Source organism: Carassius auratus, chromosome 48 (assembly GCF_003368295.1).
Source record: "Carassius auratus strain Wakin chromosome 48, ASM336829v1, whole genome shotgun sequence".
In the NCBI taxonomy this organism is placed as follows: Eukaryota; Metazoa; Chordata; class Actinopteri; order Cypriniformes; family Cyprinidae; genus Carassius; species Carassius auratus.
The window spans coordinates 3,408,623-3,424,231 of record NC_039290.1 but is presented as its reverse complement, the minus strand read 5'-3'; the positions used below and the strand labels follow the sequence as shown (position 1 = coordinate 3,424,231).

Here is a 15,609-nt window from a genome sequence, read left to right as displayed (position 1 = left end):
TTTAGTCATTGCAGGGGGCTCACACTTCATCGACTGCAGAGAGCCTTATGCTTAATTAGACTGTTGACTTTTTATGTATAATCCACACCTCTTTCCTTTCATTCTTTCATCCACCTATGCTTTGTAGAGGAAAAAACACCACATTTCTCTATTTCTGGGCTGATGGGTCATTTTTGTTCCAGCGGGAACAAGTAAGGTTGTTATGTTGTTGTTTGGATTGTTACTAAGACAGCAACGGGTGCATCCCATTCGTCAGTCTCTTTCTGTTTTTTTCCACCCACCCAGCCAACTGACCTCGCCAACCTGCGCTCTGCCGGTGGAATGCGTTCGTCTGGATCGAATCAAGGCCTAGATGCACTCAGAAGCCCTACCAGTCAACTCCGAGTCATTTGAGGGGACTGCAGCAGCAGCTGGCTTTCTGATACCTATAAATATTCGACAGTAGATTCCTGCGGTCCCAAAGCCTTTTGGGCCGCTCACTTCCAGGCTTATCAATCTGATGGTGTGGTGGTGGTGAGACGAGGGTCGGGCTGAATGTTTGGGACACGCCAAATACCAGACAAGCCTGTAGATTCCTATTTATTAAGACTGCAGGGATATGTAGTGACCTGCCGAGAGTGGGGTGGACAGTATGTGTGAGATATGTAAGTGAGAACAGGAAGGGTTACATTTGGAAAAATGGGAAGAATTATTGTTGGTCACATGCAACAGGTGAACCTGCTGATCCCCACACAAAGACATTTTTGAGTCATCAGTTTTTTGTGTTTTGTTTTTTACACTGGCCCTGCTGAGGTGAATGTGTCCTCTCTCTCAATTGTTGAAATCAAAAGCACCCCCCCCAAACAAGTGCTTTACAGTGATTGTGGAGCAGTTATGCACATTTGACTCTTTCATTTCATTCAGTCAGAGGAATGGAAATGTTGGATCTTTTACATGTTGGTTTAGCTGCAGTGGTGATTTGTGGTGTTTTGAATGCTGACTCAATCCCTGTTGTTTGATTTATACAGTGTGTTGATATCTGGTAATAGTTTAGAGCCATTAATAATGATTTTGTGCAGGTGAGCATTTCACTTTGCATAAAACACTATGAGTGATGGATTCAGTATTAATACTATTATAAAGTGTATTAATATTTTAAATGGGTTTTTATTGTTAGAATTTCAGGTTTCATTTACATTTTATTAATTTTAGTTATTTGTTTTATTCTATTTTGCTTTAACTTAAACTTAATTTTAGCTACATGCCAACATTTCCAATTCAAGTTTTTCATCTTATATTTGCATTTTGTTTTATTTCAGATTTATTTAAACATTTTTTGTAATTAATGGATTTAAGGGTGTTAATGCTCTTATTGTGTAGTCTGTTACAACTGGAATTTTGAGGACACATTATGTTTTAATAATTTATTTGCTGTATTTATTCGGTTTCATTATTTTCAATCATTAAATATTATTTATAATATATATATATATATGTATATATATATAATTTTATTTTATTTTTATTTAAATGAGACATTTATAAGCATAACAGTCTAAATAAATGAGAAGTTTATCAGCCACCTTGCACTTTTATTGGTCGGTTACTAGGGGGAAAAAATACTGATTCTCGCTGTCTCTTACAGCTATTTTGAACCCAAAGAACCCCAAGGAACCACCCAAATCTTTCAGCTTTGACTACTCCTACTGGTCTCACACCTCAGTAAGTCTCATTTTCTCTCTCTTTCTCCTTCTGTCCTTTTCCTGCTCTTTTTACTTTTTCTGCTGAGCTGGCAGAGTGGACAATGAAATATGCATGTGGTCAGAATTACAGCTGTAATTAATCATCCCCCAAAACCCCCCTGAAATCTGTATTAACGTGTTTTGTTCTCTTTTCTTCATTTCTCTGCTAGCCGGACGACCCTTGCTTTGCGTCACAGAGCCTTGTGTTCAATGACATTGGGAAGGAAATGTTGCAGCATGCTTTTGAGGGATATAATGTCTGTATTTTCGCCTACGGCCAGACCGGAGCTGGCAAGTCCTACACCATGATGGGAAAACAAGAGGAAGGACAGGAAGGCATTATTCCTCTGGTATGTATGTAATATCACGTCTTAAGGATCACCTTAATGTATCCAAAGTAATAGACATGCTGAAGAGCTCAGCAGTGGCCGAGATGTTTCTGATCTCTAAACAGACATTGCCAGAAGACATTAGTGCTCCGTCTAGCACATCCGGCAGGGGTAGAGTTATTCGTCCTCTGTATCGATTGCTCTCCTTCTCTCTTACCTAACATGCTCTTTTTGTCCCCTCCCAGCTCTGTGAAGATCTCTTTGAGAAAATCAATGACAATAGCAATGAGGAGATCTCGTACTCCGTGGAGGTGAGCAGCAGACATATCGTGACTCCTCAGTCCATTCCTGTGACTCACTTCACATACTTCCCATCTATTGAAATGCTGTTTTTGTTGTGTTACCTCAAAGCATTAAACTCAGCAGTGGTGGGGGGTGATCCGTTTGTTCAGAATCCACTAAAATGTGTTCAGTAATTGAGAGCGAAACATGTTCAGTTACAAAATGACTGGTATTAAATATGCTGTACATTTTTTGCTAACATGTGGAATAGATTTAATAAAATATATACACTTTAATTTCAGGTTATATGTTCTTAGGTTAAATACATCTCAAGTTCAATTAGATTTTTATATGCTGATTGTAGGTGGCTTATATGGAGATATACTGCGAGCGGGTGAGAGACCTGCTCAACCCTAAAAATAAAGGGAACCTGCGTGTCAGGGAACATCCTCTACTCGGGCCATATGTTGAAGACCTCTCGAAACTGGCCGTCATGTCTTACACAGACATAGCTGACCTCATGGATGCTGGGAACAAAGCCAGGTGAGAGAGAGAAATAATTTTTGTAAGCTGTTATGACGTATTTTCCATTTTTTTGAGGGCAATGTAGGACATTTCAAAACCAAGTATTTAAGTTTCTTTTTCACTTTGAATGTCGGTGCTGAAGGATAGTGGTTTGACTTTTTGTCAAGGGGGAAATGGAAAAGTGCTATTGTGTTTCATCCAGTGATACTCTGATAGTCATGTATGAATGCGACTCTTGGAAGGAGTCGAGCTTCTAATCCTCCTATGCTGATTCCCAGGGTTTATTTGTGGAGAACGTGTCGTGTAAAGCCTGTTTCTCTCGAGAGCATCCCACCCAGGGCCATATCCAGCACATAAGCTGTGTTGATGTCTTAGTACTGCACTTACGAGCGCTTTCCAGCATTATTCTCTCACACTCTGTTGATAAGCATCTTGAACCGTCTATGAACTACCAAAGCAGCCTATCAAACTTTTTCAGGCCAGTAACGAGATTATTGGTGGATAAACGGAAAATGACTGCAGTAAAATAGCATATAATGCCATATTAATGTATTATTATATACATTTTTTGTTATGATTTTTACATTGCTTAAATTTCAACTGTTTGAAGTATTTGTTTAATGCATAATTTCATATTTTTATTGTTTTTCCTAAAATTTACTTTGACATCAGGGTTCCTTCTTCATTGTATTTTTGTTATGCATATTTTTATTTATTTTAATCTTCACAAAATTCTCTGAATTTAGGGTTTTATAGTATTAAATGTAAGATGTTAAATATAAGTTCAAGAAATGTACAGTACTATTGTATGTAAAGACTATTACATTATGTAATATCCATTGATTCACATTATATTTAATTCTAAATTTGCTTTACTCAAATAATCATATGTTTGTGACCCCTCTGACACGCATTTTGCTCTCTGTATCCTCAGAACTGTTGCTGCCACCAACATGAATGAGACAAGCAGCCGCTCTCACGCAGTCTTCACTATTGTTTTCACGCAGAGGAAGTATGACAGCGAGACGGACCTGTCCACAGAGAAGGTTAGAGAGTTTACACCCATGCACAGCCATTGTGACATTTAACAGCGCTTCGATTCGTCCTGCAACCCAAAGTCAGCAAATCCTGTAGCAAGTAGAAAGAAAAACCGAGAGAAAGAGACCCGTCCCACTCATCCTGTGTTTGTGGGGCTCATTGTGTTATTGCTGCGGACACAAAGACCGCTCTATGAGGTCCACGGACACAGTGGGTATTGTACAGAGCTACTACATTAGATTCACTACACAGGTCTCGCCTCAGCCCTCGCTCTAATATTACTCATCCAGTTTGTCAGCGGCCCAAACTCAAGCATGATAAAATTAAAAGATGACCCAAGCATCCGTTCGTTCAATTAGTATTGCATGCATGCACCAGTGATTTTACAAGTGCCCTAAACTGATTGGATGATGAACTATTTAGTTAAATGATTAATGTGACAGGATTTACAAGTGTTTTCTAAATAGTTTGATTGAATCTTTAGAACAATTCATTTAGGTGTCACTATATCAAAAATATGTGTATGATTGTATTCCTAATAGACATGTGAGAAGAAAAACACTCCGACGTACGTAGTATGCCTCACTGAAGAGATTTCTTTTGTGTCTTATTTTAGCACAGTCTGAAAGTGTCTCTGCTGTCTGGTTTCAGGTCAGCAAAATCAGCCTGGTGGATCTGGCAGGAAGTGAGCGTGCTGACTCAACAGGGGCCAAAGGAACCAGACTGAAGGTACAGACTCATTTTACAGCCTCTTTAGAAGTCCAAAACCGCCTGCCGTGTGTAAAAGTGACTGCACTCTCCTGCACATACTGCAAATATTCTGACATGCATTACTGAACATAAAACACTCGAAACGAAAATATGCATCACGGCTATTTTTATTCCTCTAAGGTTCTGTTGTTTTGACTACAAACATATATTAAGTTGAAATGTATTAAATTTGATGTAATCAAAAATCTGATTATTCACCCCCCCCCCCCCCCCCACTTGTTTGTGCTTTTTAGGAGGGAGCAAACATCAATAAATCTCTAACTACACTAGGAAAGGTTATTTCAGCGCTGGCTGAGGTGGTAAGTGTTCTTCATAATACCTGTGTCTCTCTCTGTCTGTTTGCTTGCATGTCTTCAGTACTATAACTCTGTGTGCTGTCTGTCTCTCTCCTGGCAATGCTTCTTTATCCAGGATAACTGTACCAGTAAGGTAATCTTTCCCGGTGTATGGTCATTAACCACTGAACGGTTTCCATCTAAACCTGTCAACCTTTATCCATGTAACCTGTCTTATTCCAGTGTTGATGTCTCATACGTAGTCATTTCCTGAACCCCCTTCATTATTACAGCAGTAGCTGTATTTACATGCTTCATTCCAACATGTTTACCTGCTGTTTTGAAACAGAGCAAGAAGAAAAAGAAGACCGATTTCATTCCTTACCGAGATTCCGTGTTGACATGGCTGCTCAGAGAGAATTTAGGTATGATCCATAATGATTATAAATGATTATATCTGCTTTGTAAGTGGATTTGATCTATTTATCTACTATGGATACTATAAACCAGCATTTAAAAATAGACTGTATTACAAAATAATCCAACAATTTTCTTTGTAATATGTTGGATTCTTTTTATTTCACCCACTTCATTATTTAAAACAAAAATATTTTAAATATGTTTAATGAAAATATTGCTGAGATTTACCATTTAAAATCAATTCGAATAACTGAACAGAACACTTGTGTGTGTGTGTGTGTGTTTTTTTTTTTTTTTTTTTTTTTAATGTGCCTCCTTTAAACTCATTGGCCTTTCTTAGATCAATACTCCATTACTTAGTGTTTCTAATTGTTTGCATAATTGTGCTTGTTCACCAGGAGGGAACTCAAGGACAGCTATGGTGGCTGCCCTGAGTCCTGCTGACATTAACTATGATGAAACTCTCAGCACACTCAGGTAAGAATTCACATCCTACTCGCACTTCCCATTAAGCAGCGTGACTTCAATTCTTAGGCCCCGTCCACACGGAGACTGAGCTTACCCCAATCCAATCTTTTTTTTCCTCATCTCAAGAAATATACGTGTCCACATGAAACCGCAAAATGATGTAGTATATATGCCAGACCAGTATGTGGTGCTGTAATTCTACCACGGAGATACACTAAAAACAGAGAAGAATACTTGGACTATGCTCTGCGCGTGGTACACAAACGAACATGGAACAATACATGGAACAATACATTTATTAATCTGTGTTAATGTTAGTTAATAAAAAGACAATCGTTCAGTGTTTGTTCATGTTTTTGTTAATGTTACGTGACGTAGAGGTGTCTGACTAGGGGGGAGACGTGGGCTGATGACGTCATCGTTTCAGAAAATATACGGATTAGCCGTCCAGACGAAAACGCAAAGATGGCGTTTTCAAATTTATCCACTCTGGGACCCGGTTTAAAAAAAAACGCCTATCCGATAAAAAATTTGTGCGTATTCACAGAAACGCGTCTCCGTGTGGACGGGGCCTTAGATGGTCTTGATTGAGATAAGGGTACTCTTGTGATATCAGTGGCTATTTGGATCATTGTCATTGTTTGCTCATTTACAGATATGCAGACAGAGCCAAGCAAATCAAGTGCAACGCTGTCATCAACGAGGACCCCAACAACAGACTGGTGCGGGAGCTGAAGGACGAGGTGACGCGTCTAAAGGAGCTGCTCCGTGCCCAGGGCCTTGGGGACATTCTGGACAGTAAGTCGAGGCACAGTGCCCCCAATGGCTTCTTCTACACATGCCAATTGCCAGGCATTTAAGAGGTCACTTACTGTGCTCACAAGTGGCAAATTCTTCAGCTCTGATGCTGCAGTCTCGCCCAGGCTACATTGTCGTCATCTTGTTCCTTTTACATCTTCATTGAACTGTTTCATCAACATGCGATGGAGATTAGGGATGTGATGGTTAGAAACTACAATATTGTTTTCCAAAATGCCAATCTGATTACAAAATGTCCAGTTTTACCAGCTGGACATGTTTAAGTGTTTCCATCTCATGTTTGTCCTCAGTGTTTTGTCTAGTCAAATCTAACTGCCTCAGTCCGTCATTCCTCTACTAGTGCTCTCGACTCTGACCTCTCAACCTTCTCCTGTTCTTCCTGCTTCCCTTCAGTCAAGCCAATGGGGGATGATTACCTTGGAAGTGGAATCAAATGTGTGTATACGCTTGACGAGGCCGTATCTTCTCGCTCTCCTCTTTTGTTACCAGTACCCTTCTCATCGCTTCTGGAATACAAACGTGTCAGCTTTGCATGCTTCTTTTTTTACTGCAAGGAATCCCAGGCATACAACAGATAAATATGAGATGGATTGGATGGGTTAGATTGCTACTGGCGGACTCTATGCTTGCTCTTACCCTAATTTGATTGACCGTCTGGCATGGTGCAGTCTTAATGGCAGGCTTTTCTCCAAATAAGCCTAAGCCCAACCCCACCCCACAGCATGACAGATCTGATAGACTGCATCTGGTCGCACTTAAAGGGATAGTTCACTCCGAAACAAGCATTTCTTTATCATGAAATCTTTCACAAGAATTTCCTAATTCAATTCCATACAAGGAATTTATACTTTTATACTTTTAAAATTCCAAAATACAGTATAATATGTATCATAAAAGTTGTCCGTATGACCCATATGACTTATTTTCAGTAAGTAGCTTTGTGTAATGATCAAACCAAATGGACAAACTGTTATTTGCAGTTAAAAGAAGAAAATCAGGTTTGGACTTCAAAAAAATCTGTTGTATGACATTATGCTGAATGTCAATTTGGTTAAGAAGCAGATTTTTCTATAATATACACATGCATACACCGTATACATTGTTAATTGTAAATTATGAAATAATGAAAGATGAATGTTCAGTTTAAATGGATTTTGTCTTGTTCCATTTGGTTTTCCATTTGGTTTGTTTATTACACAAAGCTACTGGCTTAAAATCTAGTCGTATGAGCCATACATGAAAGTTTGGAATGACAACAATATATGATGATCATTTTTAGGTGTACTATTCCTTTAATATCAGTCTTTTTAATCTGATTATATCTTGTCATTTAGCTGTTATTCCTCTCTTTTTTCCTGCCTAGTGAGGTTTTATTGTGTCATTTAACTGTTCATTGCAGGTCACACTATTAACGATGTTAAAACAATGATCTATCGAGCAAAAGGTGCATGTTTTCTTGTTTTCTTACATTTGCAGAATAGCAGTTGGACTGGTAGTGTAGGAATAGGTAGCTGCTTTAGTCCAAGTGCATCTGAATCCTTTTCCTTCCCTGTTCTTCGTATTCTCTTACAAGAGCTGGGTGTACCTTTTTAAAAGCTACAGAACCGAATCAGAGCTCAGGCGGTTATTGGGTTTTCTATCCGTCTGGGAGTTCTTGATATGCGCAGAGAGATGAATGCACACTGTGCTTTCTACCGCTACAGCAATATGGCGCTGGAAAAGCAAACATTTTAAAATCGCCATGGTCTGTGTGCTCAATCGTGTCATCTGAACGCATGAACAGTAATGTAATGCAGTGCTGCTATGCCGCCATGTTGGCCTAGTTGCTTCAGATAAATGAAGTGGGGGAAAAATTCAATAGAGTGAATATGCAGTAGAAAGCTCGACTGAACTGCAATAGAGCCCCCTGGGAGAGGTTTCGTAAGCACAAGCCCCTCCTAGTCACCGTAGCTGTACCAAAAAGATGTTTTGAAGAGATTTGTGGCAGCCAATCATTGACAGCGTCATGATTTAAGAGCGATGTGCCGCGTGGAAAAGACTTCTCATAGCTTGTATCTGCAGCATGTTATTATACTGCTCTTCCAGTCCCCCAAGCCTCTCTCTCCTGGTTTCTGACCTTTATGCAATCCCTCCATCCCACATCTCTTCTTTCACATCTGAGAAGTGATGTCAGTTTTCACCCAGGTCAGAATCAAGTCGAATCGACTTACCACATCGCAAGAAGAAGTAATTTATCGCATTTAAAAGTGCTTGTAAGATCCACTGCATTGTTCGTAGGTCATATGTAGTTGAATATTACATAATTTATCCAATATGATGCATATTTATAAAATGCCATTTATTGGTATAATAATGCTTAAAATAAGTGTCTACTTCAAAAATCCTATTCTTAAGTACTTTTCGAGTAAAAATATTATTCTTAAAAATGATGCAAATATTTCATATTCTTAAAATGTAATATTCTTGTGACAAGTTATATTGACCTAAGAAGATACATTTGTTTAAAACAAGGCAAATTAACCTTAGAAGCACAATTTTACAAAATGTTATCCACTTATTTAAATATTATATATAGTGTTTTAAAAATGACAGAATTTCTAAATACTATATACTGTAGTTAAAATGAATATTCTTAAAACAAGACAAATTGACATAATATACACATTTGTATATATCAAGAATGTATCTTGAATTCAAAATCAACATGAAACTGCATCACAAGACAAAAATGAATGTTGAATTGTGTAATTGTCTTGTTATTTAGTATATTTACTATGTTTAGTAAGATTTACGGTTAAACAATTGCCAATTGAACAAGACAAAATACAGTTCAATTTAAGATTTAAGATTATAATTTAACATTATTTAAAGCATGTTCTTGCTGGACAACAAAGGTGATTATGAATAGGATTTTTAAAGTATAGGGGATAGAAATGTGTTTTATATAGAACGACCCGAGGTGAAAACTGTTTCTGACTGGCTGTTTCTTGTAATCTTTTGATGTGAGTTGTGTGTCTTACATTGGTCTTTCCTCCTCTTTTTGTCCTTTTCTTTTTCTCTGTCTCCTGTACTCTCTCACATTTCTGTCTCCACCACTTTGGCTTCTTCCTCCCTTGCATCACCTGTCTCTTCTCTGTGGCTCAGACCTGAAAGATATACACAACAATAAGCATAGACACTTGCTTGCCTCAGAGAACCAACAGCCTGGCCATTTCTCCACAGCACCCATGGGCTGCCTGACAGCCTCTCCGTCCTCAGGCTCTCTGTGCAGCCAGGTGGGGCTCCAGTCCGTCTCAAGCATCCAGGAGCGCATCATGTCCACGCCGGGCGGAGAAGAGGCCATCGAGAGGCTGAAGGTACACAGACAAGCATTTTCCAAAGTCAAGAGCTTAAATGAAAAACCATTTCCTGCCGTCACAGAGGTTTCCTCTTGAATTAATCCAAACTAATTAGCCAACAATGTGTAAGAAGATAATGGAGGTGCTTCAGGCACCTGCTGACCTTTTACATTCAAAATGTTCTACTCATAATGATTTGCATGTTCTCATACATATGTATACTCTGCTCTGGATCACCATGGCAACTTGAGAATATTTCAAGGACTTTGTCTGTTATGCTCTCAGATTCTGTCTGTGAACCCCTCATGAACATTGTGACACTGCCATCACTAAATTTCATTAGTTGATACCAGTGAAATTTCTGGGTTGTTAATACTAAGTTTTATTCAAAAAGTTAAATATTTATATACATATTACATATTCACATTTTTAAGTTAAGTATATGTATATTATAAAATAATAATGATGCCATTCACTGAGATTCTCCATGTATGTGTGAGATGGTAAAGGAGGAAAAGAGAGAAAAAAAGTATACATGGCTAGAGCTTCCAGGCATTAGTTTCCATGGTTACCGCAAGTGGCTCATCACACCAGTGACGTCAAGCTCTGACGCTGTTCGGCAGAAAATCAGACCGAAATAGACCTGTTCTTTTGTATCAGCCAAAAACATGGATGTATAATAAAATGTGAGAGCATCAACTTCAATCAATAACATAATCAGGTCAATCAGGTTAGTCAGTTAGTCCTGTGTGATTCACATCTGTGCATCTGTGATTGCCCTGCATACAGTCCGTTTCTTACTGGAAAGAAGTAAATACAGTAATATTGTGAAATATTACACTGATTTCTGAAGGATCGTGTGAGACTGAAAACTGAAGTAATGACTGCCGAAAGGTTTGCTTTACCATCACAGGAATGAATTATATATTTAAATTATAGAATAATAAGAATAATACTATTTCCCTGTATTCCCAAAACTAGTAATGTATATGTATATACAGATCTGATGTAATGCTAATTCAGTTTTCCTAGTCCTCTGTAGTTACCTGGATCAGCTCACAGGTTTAAAGAAGCCACAGTGTTACTTTCTGCATTAACAGATGGCAGGGGTGTTAACTCTTTAGGAAGGATCTAGGGGAGCTTCCTGTCCCTTAGGCCAGATGGTTCTGGTCTTCCTCCTGGCCAGGGACAATAAGGGCCAGATACAATAGAGGAAAATGAGTATTGGGCTTCCAGTATTTAACTGTTTACTGCTCTTGACCCTTCGTCAGGCAGTTTTCCCATTGCACACAGACTTGAAACCAAAACAAGTTCTTTAAAATTGTAACAATATTTTAAAAAAATATATATATATATTGTCCCTGTATTTTTGATCAAATAAATTAACCTTGGTGAGCATAAAAGACTTCATTCAAAAACATAAAAAATCTTCTACATTCTAAACTTTTGAAAGCTTGTGTAGATTATCTGTATAGTCTATCTATGTATATTTTATCGTGCCGGCAATATTTAGCCATTTTATGCCTTGTTTTATTCCTCAAAGTATTTATTTCCAAATGATCCTTTGAAATATGCTCTTTGTCTGCCATCCTGCAGGAATCGGAGAAGATCATAGCCGAGCTGAATGAGACCTGGGAGGAGAAGCTGAGGAAGACTGAGGCCATCCGTATGGAGAGGTCAGTCAGGGTTTAGGTGCCATCTGGCTCCCTTCCTATTGTTTCTGTGCCCATACCCATAATGCGGATGAAGAGTGTCTGCTATGTGCCTGCATGCTCAGCTGGTGCCAGTCTGTACCAGACTGAAGCAGCTGTCAAATCACACATAACACACTGACCTCAACACTAACATGCACATTCAGATATCCAAGAAATATTCTCCAGATGTCCTGTTCAGAAAAAGGTGTTGAATGTACTGTCATTCAGCTTGAGCCTGATGATCCCCTTCTCTCCTCTCAGAGAGGCGCTGCTGGCAGAGATGGGAGTGGCCATACGGGAGGACGGGGGGACCCTGGGTGTCTTCTCTCCTAAAAAGGTACAACACATGTAAACTCCTCTTCGTTAATCACCATTACTGTCTGCACCAGTCACCTCCTTCTCATGCCTTCATATTTCATTCATCCATCATTATTCTTCCATTCCTTTTTTTCTTTCATCTTTTGTTTTGCTTGCCTCTTGCAATGGAATCCTATTAGTTTGGTCCTGATAGACCAACGTCACTGTCTATTGAGGACTTTAGTGTTTATTCTTCTAATCAGGTTTGTAGAATTCAAGTTTTTTTTCCCCTCTATTTATCCCATTTAAATGTTTTATATTCGTACCAAAATTCTATTTTAAAAAGAAATAAAAATAGTTAATGTAGCAATAATTTTTTTTTGTAATACTGATTAGATACTATTTTCACACATCACTTTTAGTAAAGTTTTATGTACAGATTAATATACATCACCGTCAGTGTGCTGTAGTGTGTCCTGTATCGAACTGCAACAGATTAAAAAACGAGTGACTGTCAGGAGTCTAATCAATCAGTTCTTTTAATAAATAGGACATTAAGTTTTCGCCTTTTGGAATTATACATATATTCATAATTACAGAGTTGCTGGAAACATCATGGACTGATGTTGTTGTTTGCAAAACACAGTCCATTATGTGCCAGAAAGTACTTTTACTATTATTTAATTATGTCTTTTTAGTGTGCTGCCCTGAAACACATGAACACTGTTAGCCTGCCTCGAAAACAAGGCCTCTCCTTCCTGTCATTTAATAGTTTTTATTTGCCTACTTATTCATGCCTTCATTCAGTTTCTCTCCTGTTTTTCTCTGACATCTCTTATCATTTTGACTATCAATAGCTTTACGTTGAAAGGCCCTGTGAACTCTATACTGATTTTAATGGGGTGTTTTCACCCAAAAAGGTTGGTGGTATAGTAGTAGATTATGACGTGCAGTAGTTTTAGTTATTTAGTTGATAGAGGCTAATGTAGTGCATTATCAGCCATTGAAGAAGCCACATTTAATGGCTTTCTGTGAGTCATTATAAATCATTGGATTGGCATTTAGTCTCATTATTTCACTTTTTAATTGGCTCACGGATTCAACTGTCACTGTAGTGACATTAGTCACTTCTGTCTGACTTGTCTAACATTACCGTTGACCATGTTTCCCTACAGACCCCTCACCTGGTGAACCTGAATGAGGATCCTTTGATGTCAGAATGTCTGCTTTATTATATCAAAGATGGAATAACAAGGTTTGAAATCCCTTCCAGAACTGTCAGAAATCTCTTGTCTGGATGTTGCATTGAGGCATCTTATGATTGCTACATGTCCAACCAGTCAAGGGTCCTACAAAGGACATGATGTTGTTTAGTGCTTTGATGTAGGAATGTTAGGAATGTTTCTGTCCTGAATTTGTCTACTTCTCCAATTAAAATAAACGTATTATTATGGGCAATATTCAACTTGCAGACTAATTTTCATTGTTCCAAAATCCTGCCCCTAATAATGTTCATTAAACATGAAATATGTTTTGATTGGCTGTAATTTTCACATCATGTAGCAGTTTAATGAAAACTTGTTTGCATTATGCTTGGTTATGTTTCTGTAATGTTGATGACAGAATATCTCTGTATTAATTAAAAGAAATGTGTTTGTTCTGACAGGGTGGGTCAGGCAGATGCAGAAAGAAGACAGGATATCGTTCTAAGTGGAGCACACATTAAAGAGGAGCACTGTATCTTCCGCAGTGAGAGGAATGCCAACGGAAATGGTTAGAGCTCGCTTACATCTTTTAGATCCATTTAACTGTGCTCAGTTCACACATCAGCAGTTAAACGCTTATAAATCAGTGCCAATGAATGAACTTTTCCGTCAAAGATTATTTCTTTATTCTTTACGCTTTTACTTTCAGCTGCAGGTAGTAAATTGTCTTTTGTCTCTACAGTGATTGTCATGTTGGAGCCGTGTGAGGGATCTGAAACGTACGTGAATGGAAAACGTGTGAATTCTGCAGTTCAGCTGCGCTCAGGTGACTCACTGACATCTGCCTGCACATTTTACTTCTGCAGGTTTTAAGCTCTGGTTTAATGTCATTGATTTGTTAGGGAAAATAAATAACATTTTAATCTGGGAGCTATTCACTTTAATTTTCAATGGGAAAGTAAGCTATTTCCTGTAAATGTGCCTCATTAGCCCCTGTAGGTAAATAACTATTTGTGCTACAGACCAGTGTGTTTATGATTACGATTATGCATTAATGAGTTAACAAATGGCAGAATCAGGCAGGATATTGGACTGCGTACACCTAAAAGAACTGAAAGAGGCTGACATCACTTTATAAGCCATTATATTGTTCCAGTGTGTACAAACCTGTTGATTCCTCAGGTAACCGCATTATCATGGGAAAGAACCACGTGTTCCGGTTTAACCACCCCGAGCAGGCTCGCGCTGAGCGTGAGAAGACACCAACAGCAGAGACCCCCATAGAACCAGTGGACTGGACCTTCGCCCAAAGAGAACTTCTGGAGAAACAGGGCATCGACATGAAGCAAGAGATGGAGAAGAGGTACGAAAGTCCTAATAATCATCAGATTTTGTTAAACGACAACTCCAGGTTCACTACAAGAATTATATGGTTTTGACTCATCCCTCAGGCAAGTAAGTAATAGTAAATGTTTACACTTGTTTTCGGGTTAACACATGCATTTGAACAGTTCTGGTCTTTTGTAGATGCCTTACTGTATATATAATTTTTTTTTTAATTAAGGATGAGTCAATTCTTTTCTGTAGTAATGGACATGATACTATATATACCGATGATAGAGCTCGCAAAACTCTTTCAAAGAAACTGTGGATTCTGTTTAATACATAGTTTAGGGTTGGATAGCCAACCAAAGCTGGGGCCACCCAGAAAGACAAAATCTACTTTTTGTGACGTTTAAGCTCTTGGTATGGAATGTGAGCACATATGAATTGGATTATTGTAAGAAGGATTTTTAGGATTATGTTGCGGAAAAGAAATGCAGTGAGTTGTACGAAAGAGCAGCTTTTTGATGCAGTGGTCTCGCACTGTATTATATCAGGCTTACAGAAATGGAGATCCTGTACAAAAAAGAGAAGGAAGAAGCGGACCAGCTGCTTGAGCAACAGAGACTGGTAAGACTGAATCTTTTTGATAATTCTTGTTTTTTCTGTTGTTTATCCAGAGGACCTGTACTTTCATTTCAATTAGACCTTAATTGTCCTTCCAAATTTTGTTAGCAACTTTCTTTAGAGTGAGGGGAGAGATGTGCCATTTGATGAACTGAGTCAAACGGGCTCCCAGTTTTCTACTTGCTCTGCTGAAGTCCAACCAGCACTAATTCTGCACTCTTAGCTCTGACAACTTGAGACTTTTGTGTGTGTGTATGTGTGTGAGAGAAACACTTCTCCCAGTGCATGGCTGAACCTCTTTGCATGGTAACTGAATCCACTCTGTCTGGATTGAGATAGCAGATGGCTGATATGGACTGATATACATATTCAGTTTGATACAGCAAGAAAGCGAGAATTTCGTATTCAAAATTTCACTTCTGTCTCATAGATTTGAGATGTAACTGCAAAACAGCATTAGCAGAAAAATACCAATTC

The 15,609-nt window shown here is 38.5% G+C and overlaps 1 protein-coding gene across 11 annotated transcripts in view; it reads left to right on the top strand.

Moving 5' to 3' along the window:
• LOC113065537 (kinesin-like protein KIF1B) overlaps nt 1–15,609 on the top strand; it is a 63,493-nt gene that overhangs the window by 18,769 nt on the left and 29,115 nt on the right. For 3 of the 11 annotated variants that reach the window (XM_026236856.1, XM_026236854.1, XM_026236860.1), the window contains exons 3-20: nt 1,625–1,701; nt 1,892–2,071; nt 2,296–2,361; nt 2,697–2,875; nt 3,792–3,903; nt 4,547–4,624; nt 4,900–4,965; nt 5,291–5,366; nt 5,760–5,838; nt 6,485–6,627; nt 9,871–10,004; nt 11,583–11,662; nt 11,942–12,017; nt 13,153–13,232; nt 13,644–13,750; nt 13,925–14,008; nt 14,365–14,545; nt 15,063–15,135. In XM_026236856.1, the coding sequence (XP_026092641.1) occupies nt 1,625–1,701; nt 1,892–2,071; nt 2,296–2,361; nt 2,697–2,875; nt 3,792–3,903; nt 4,547–4,624; nt 4,900–4,965; nt 5,291–5,366; nt 5,760–5,838; nt 6,485–6,627; nt 9,871–10,004; nt 11,583–11,662; nt 11,942–12,017; nt 13,153–13,232; nt 13,644–13,750; nt 13,925–14,008; nt 14,365–14,545; nt 15,063–15,135 (1,871 nt within the window). Of the gene's footprint in view, nt 1–1,624; nt 1,702–1,891; nt 2,072–2,295; nt 2,362–2,696; nt 2,876–3,791; nt 3,904–4,546; nt 4,625–4,899; nt 4,966–5,077; nt 5,096–5,290; nt 5,367–5,759; nt 5,839–6,484; nt 6,628–7,041; nt 7,084–9,792; nt 10,005–11,582; nt 11,663–11,941; nt 12,018–13,152; nt 13,233–13,643; nt 13,751–13,924; nt 14,009–14,364; nt 14,546–15,062; nt 15,136–15,609 lie in introns of all 11 variants that reach the window. The other 8 variants (XM_026236855.1, XM_026236849.1, XM_026236850.1 and 5 more) reach the window with 6 other exon arrangements.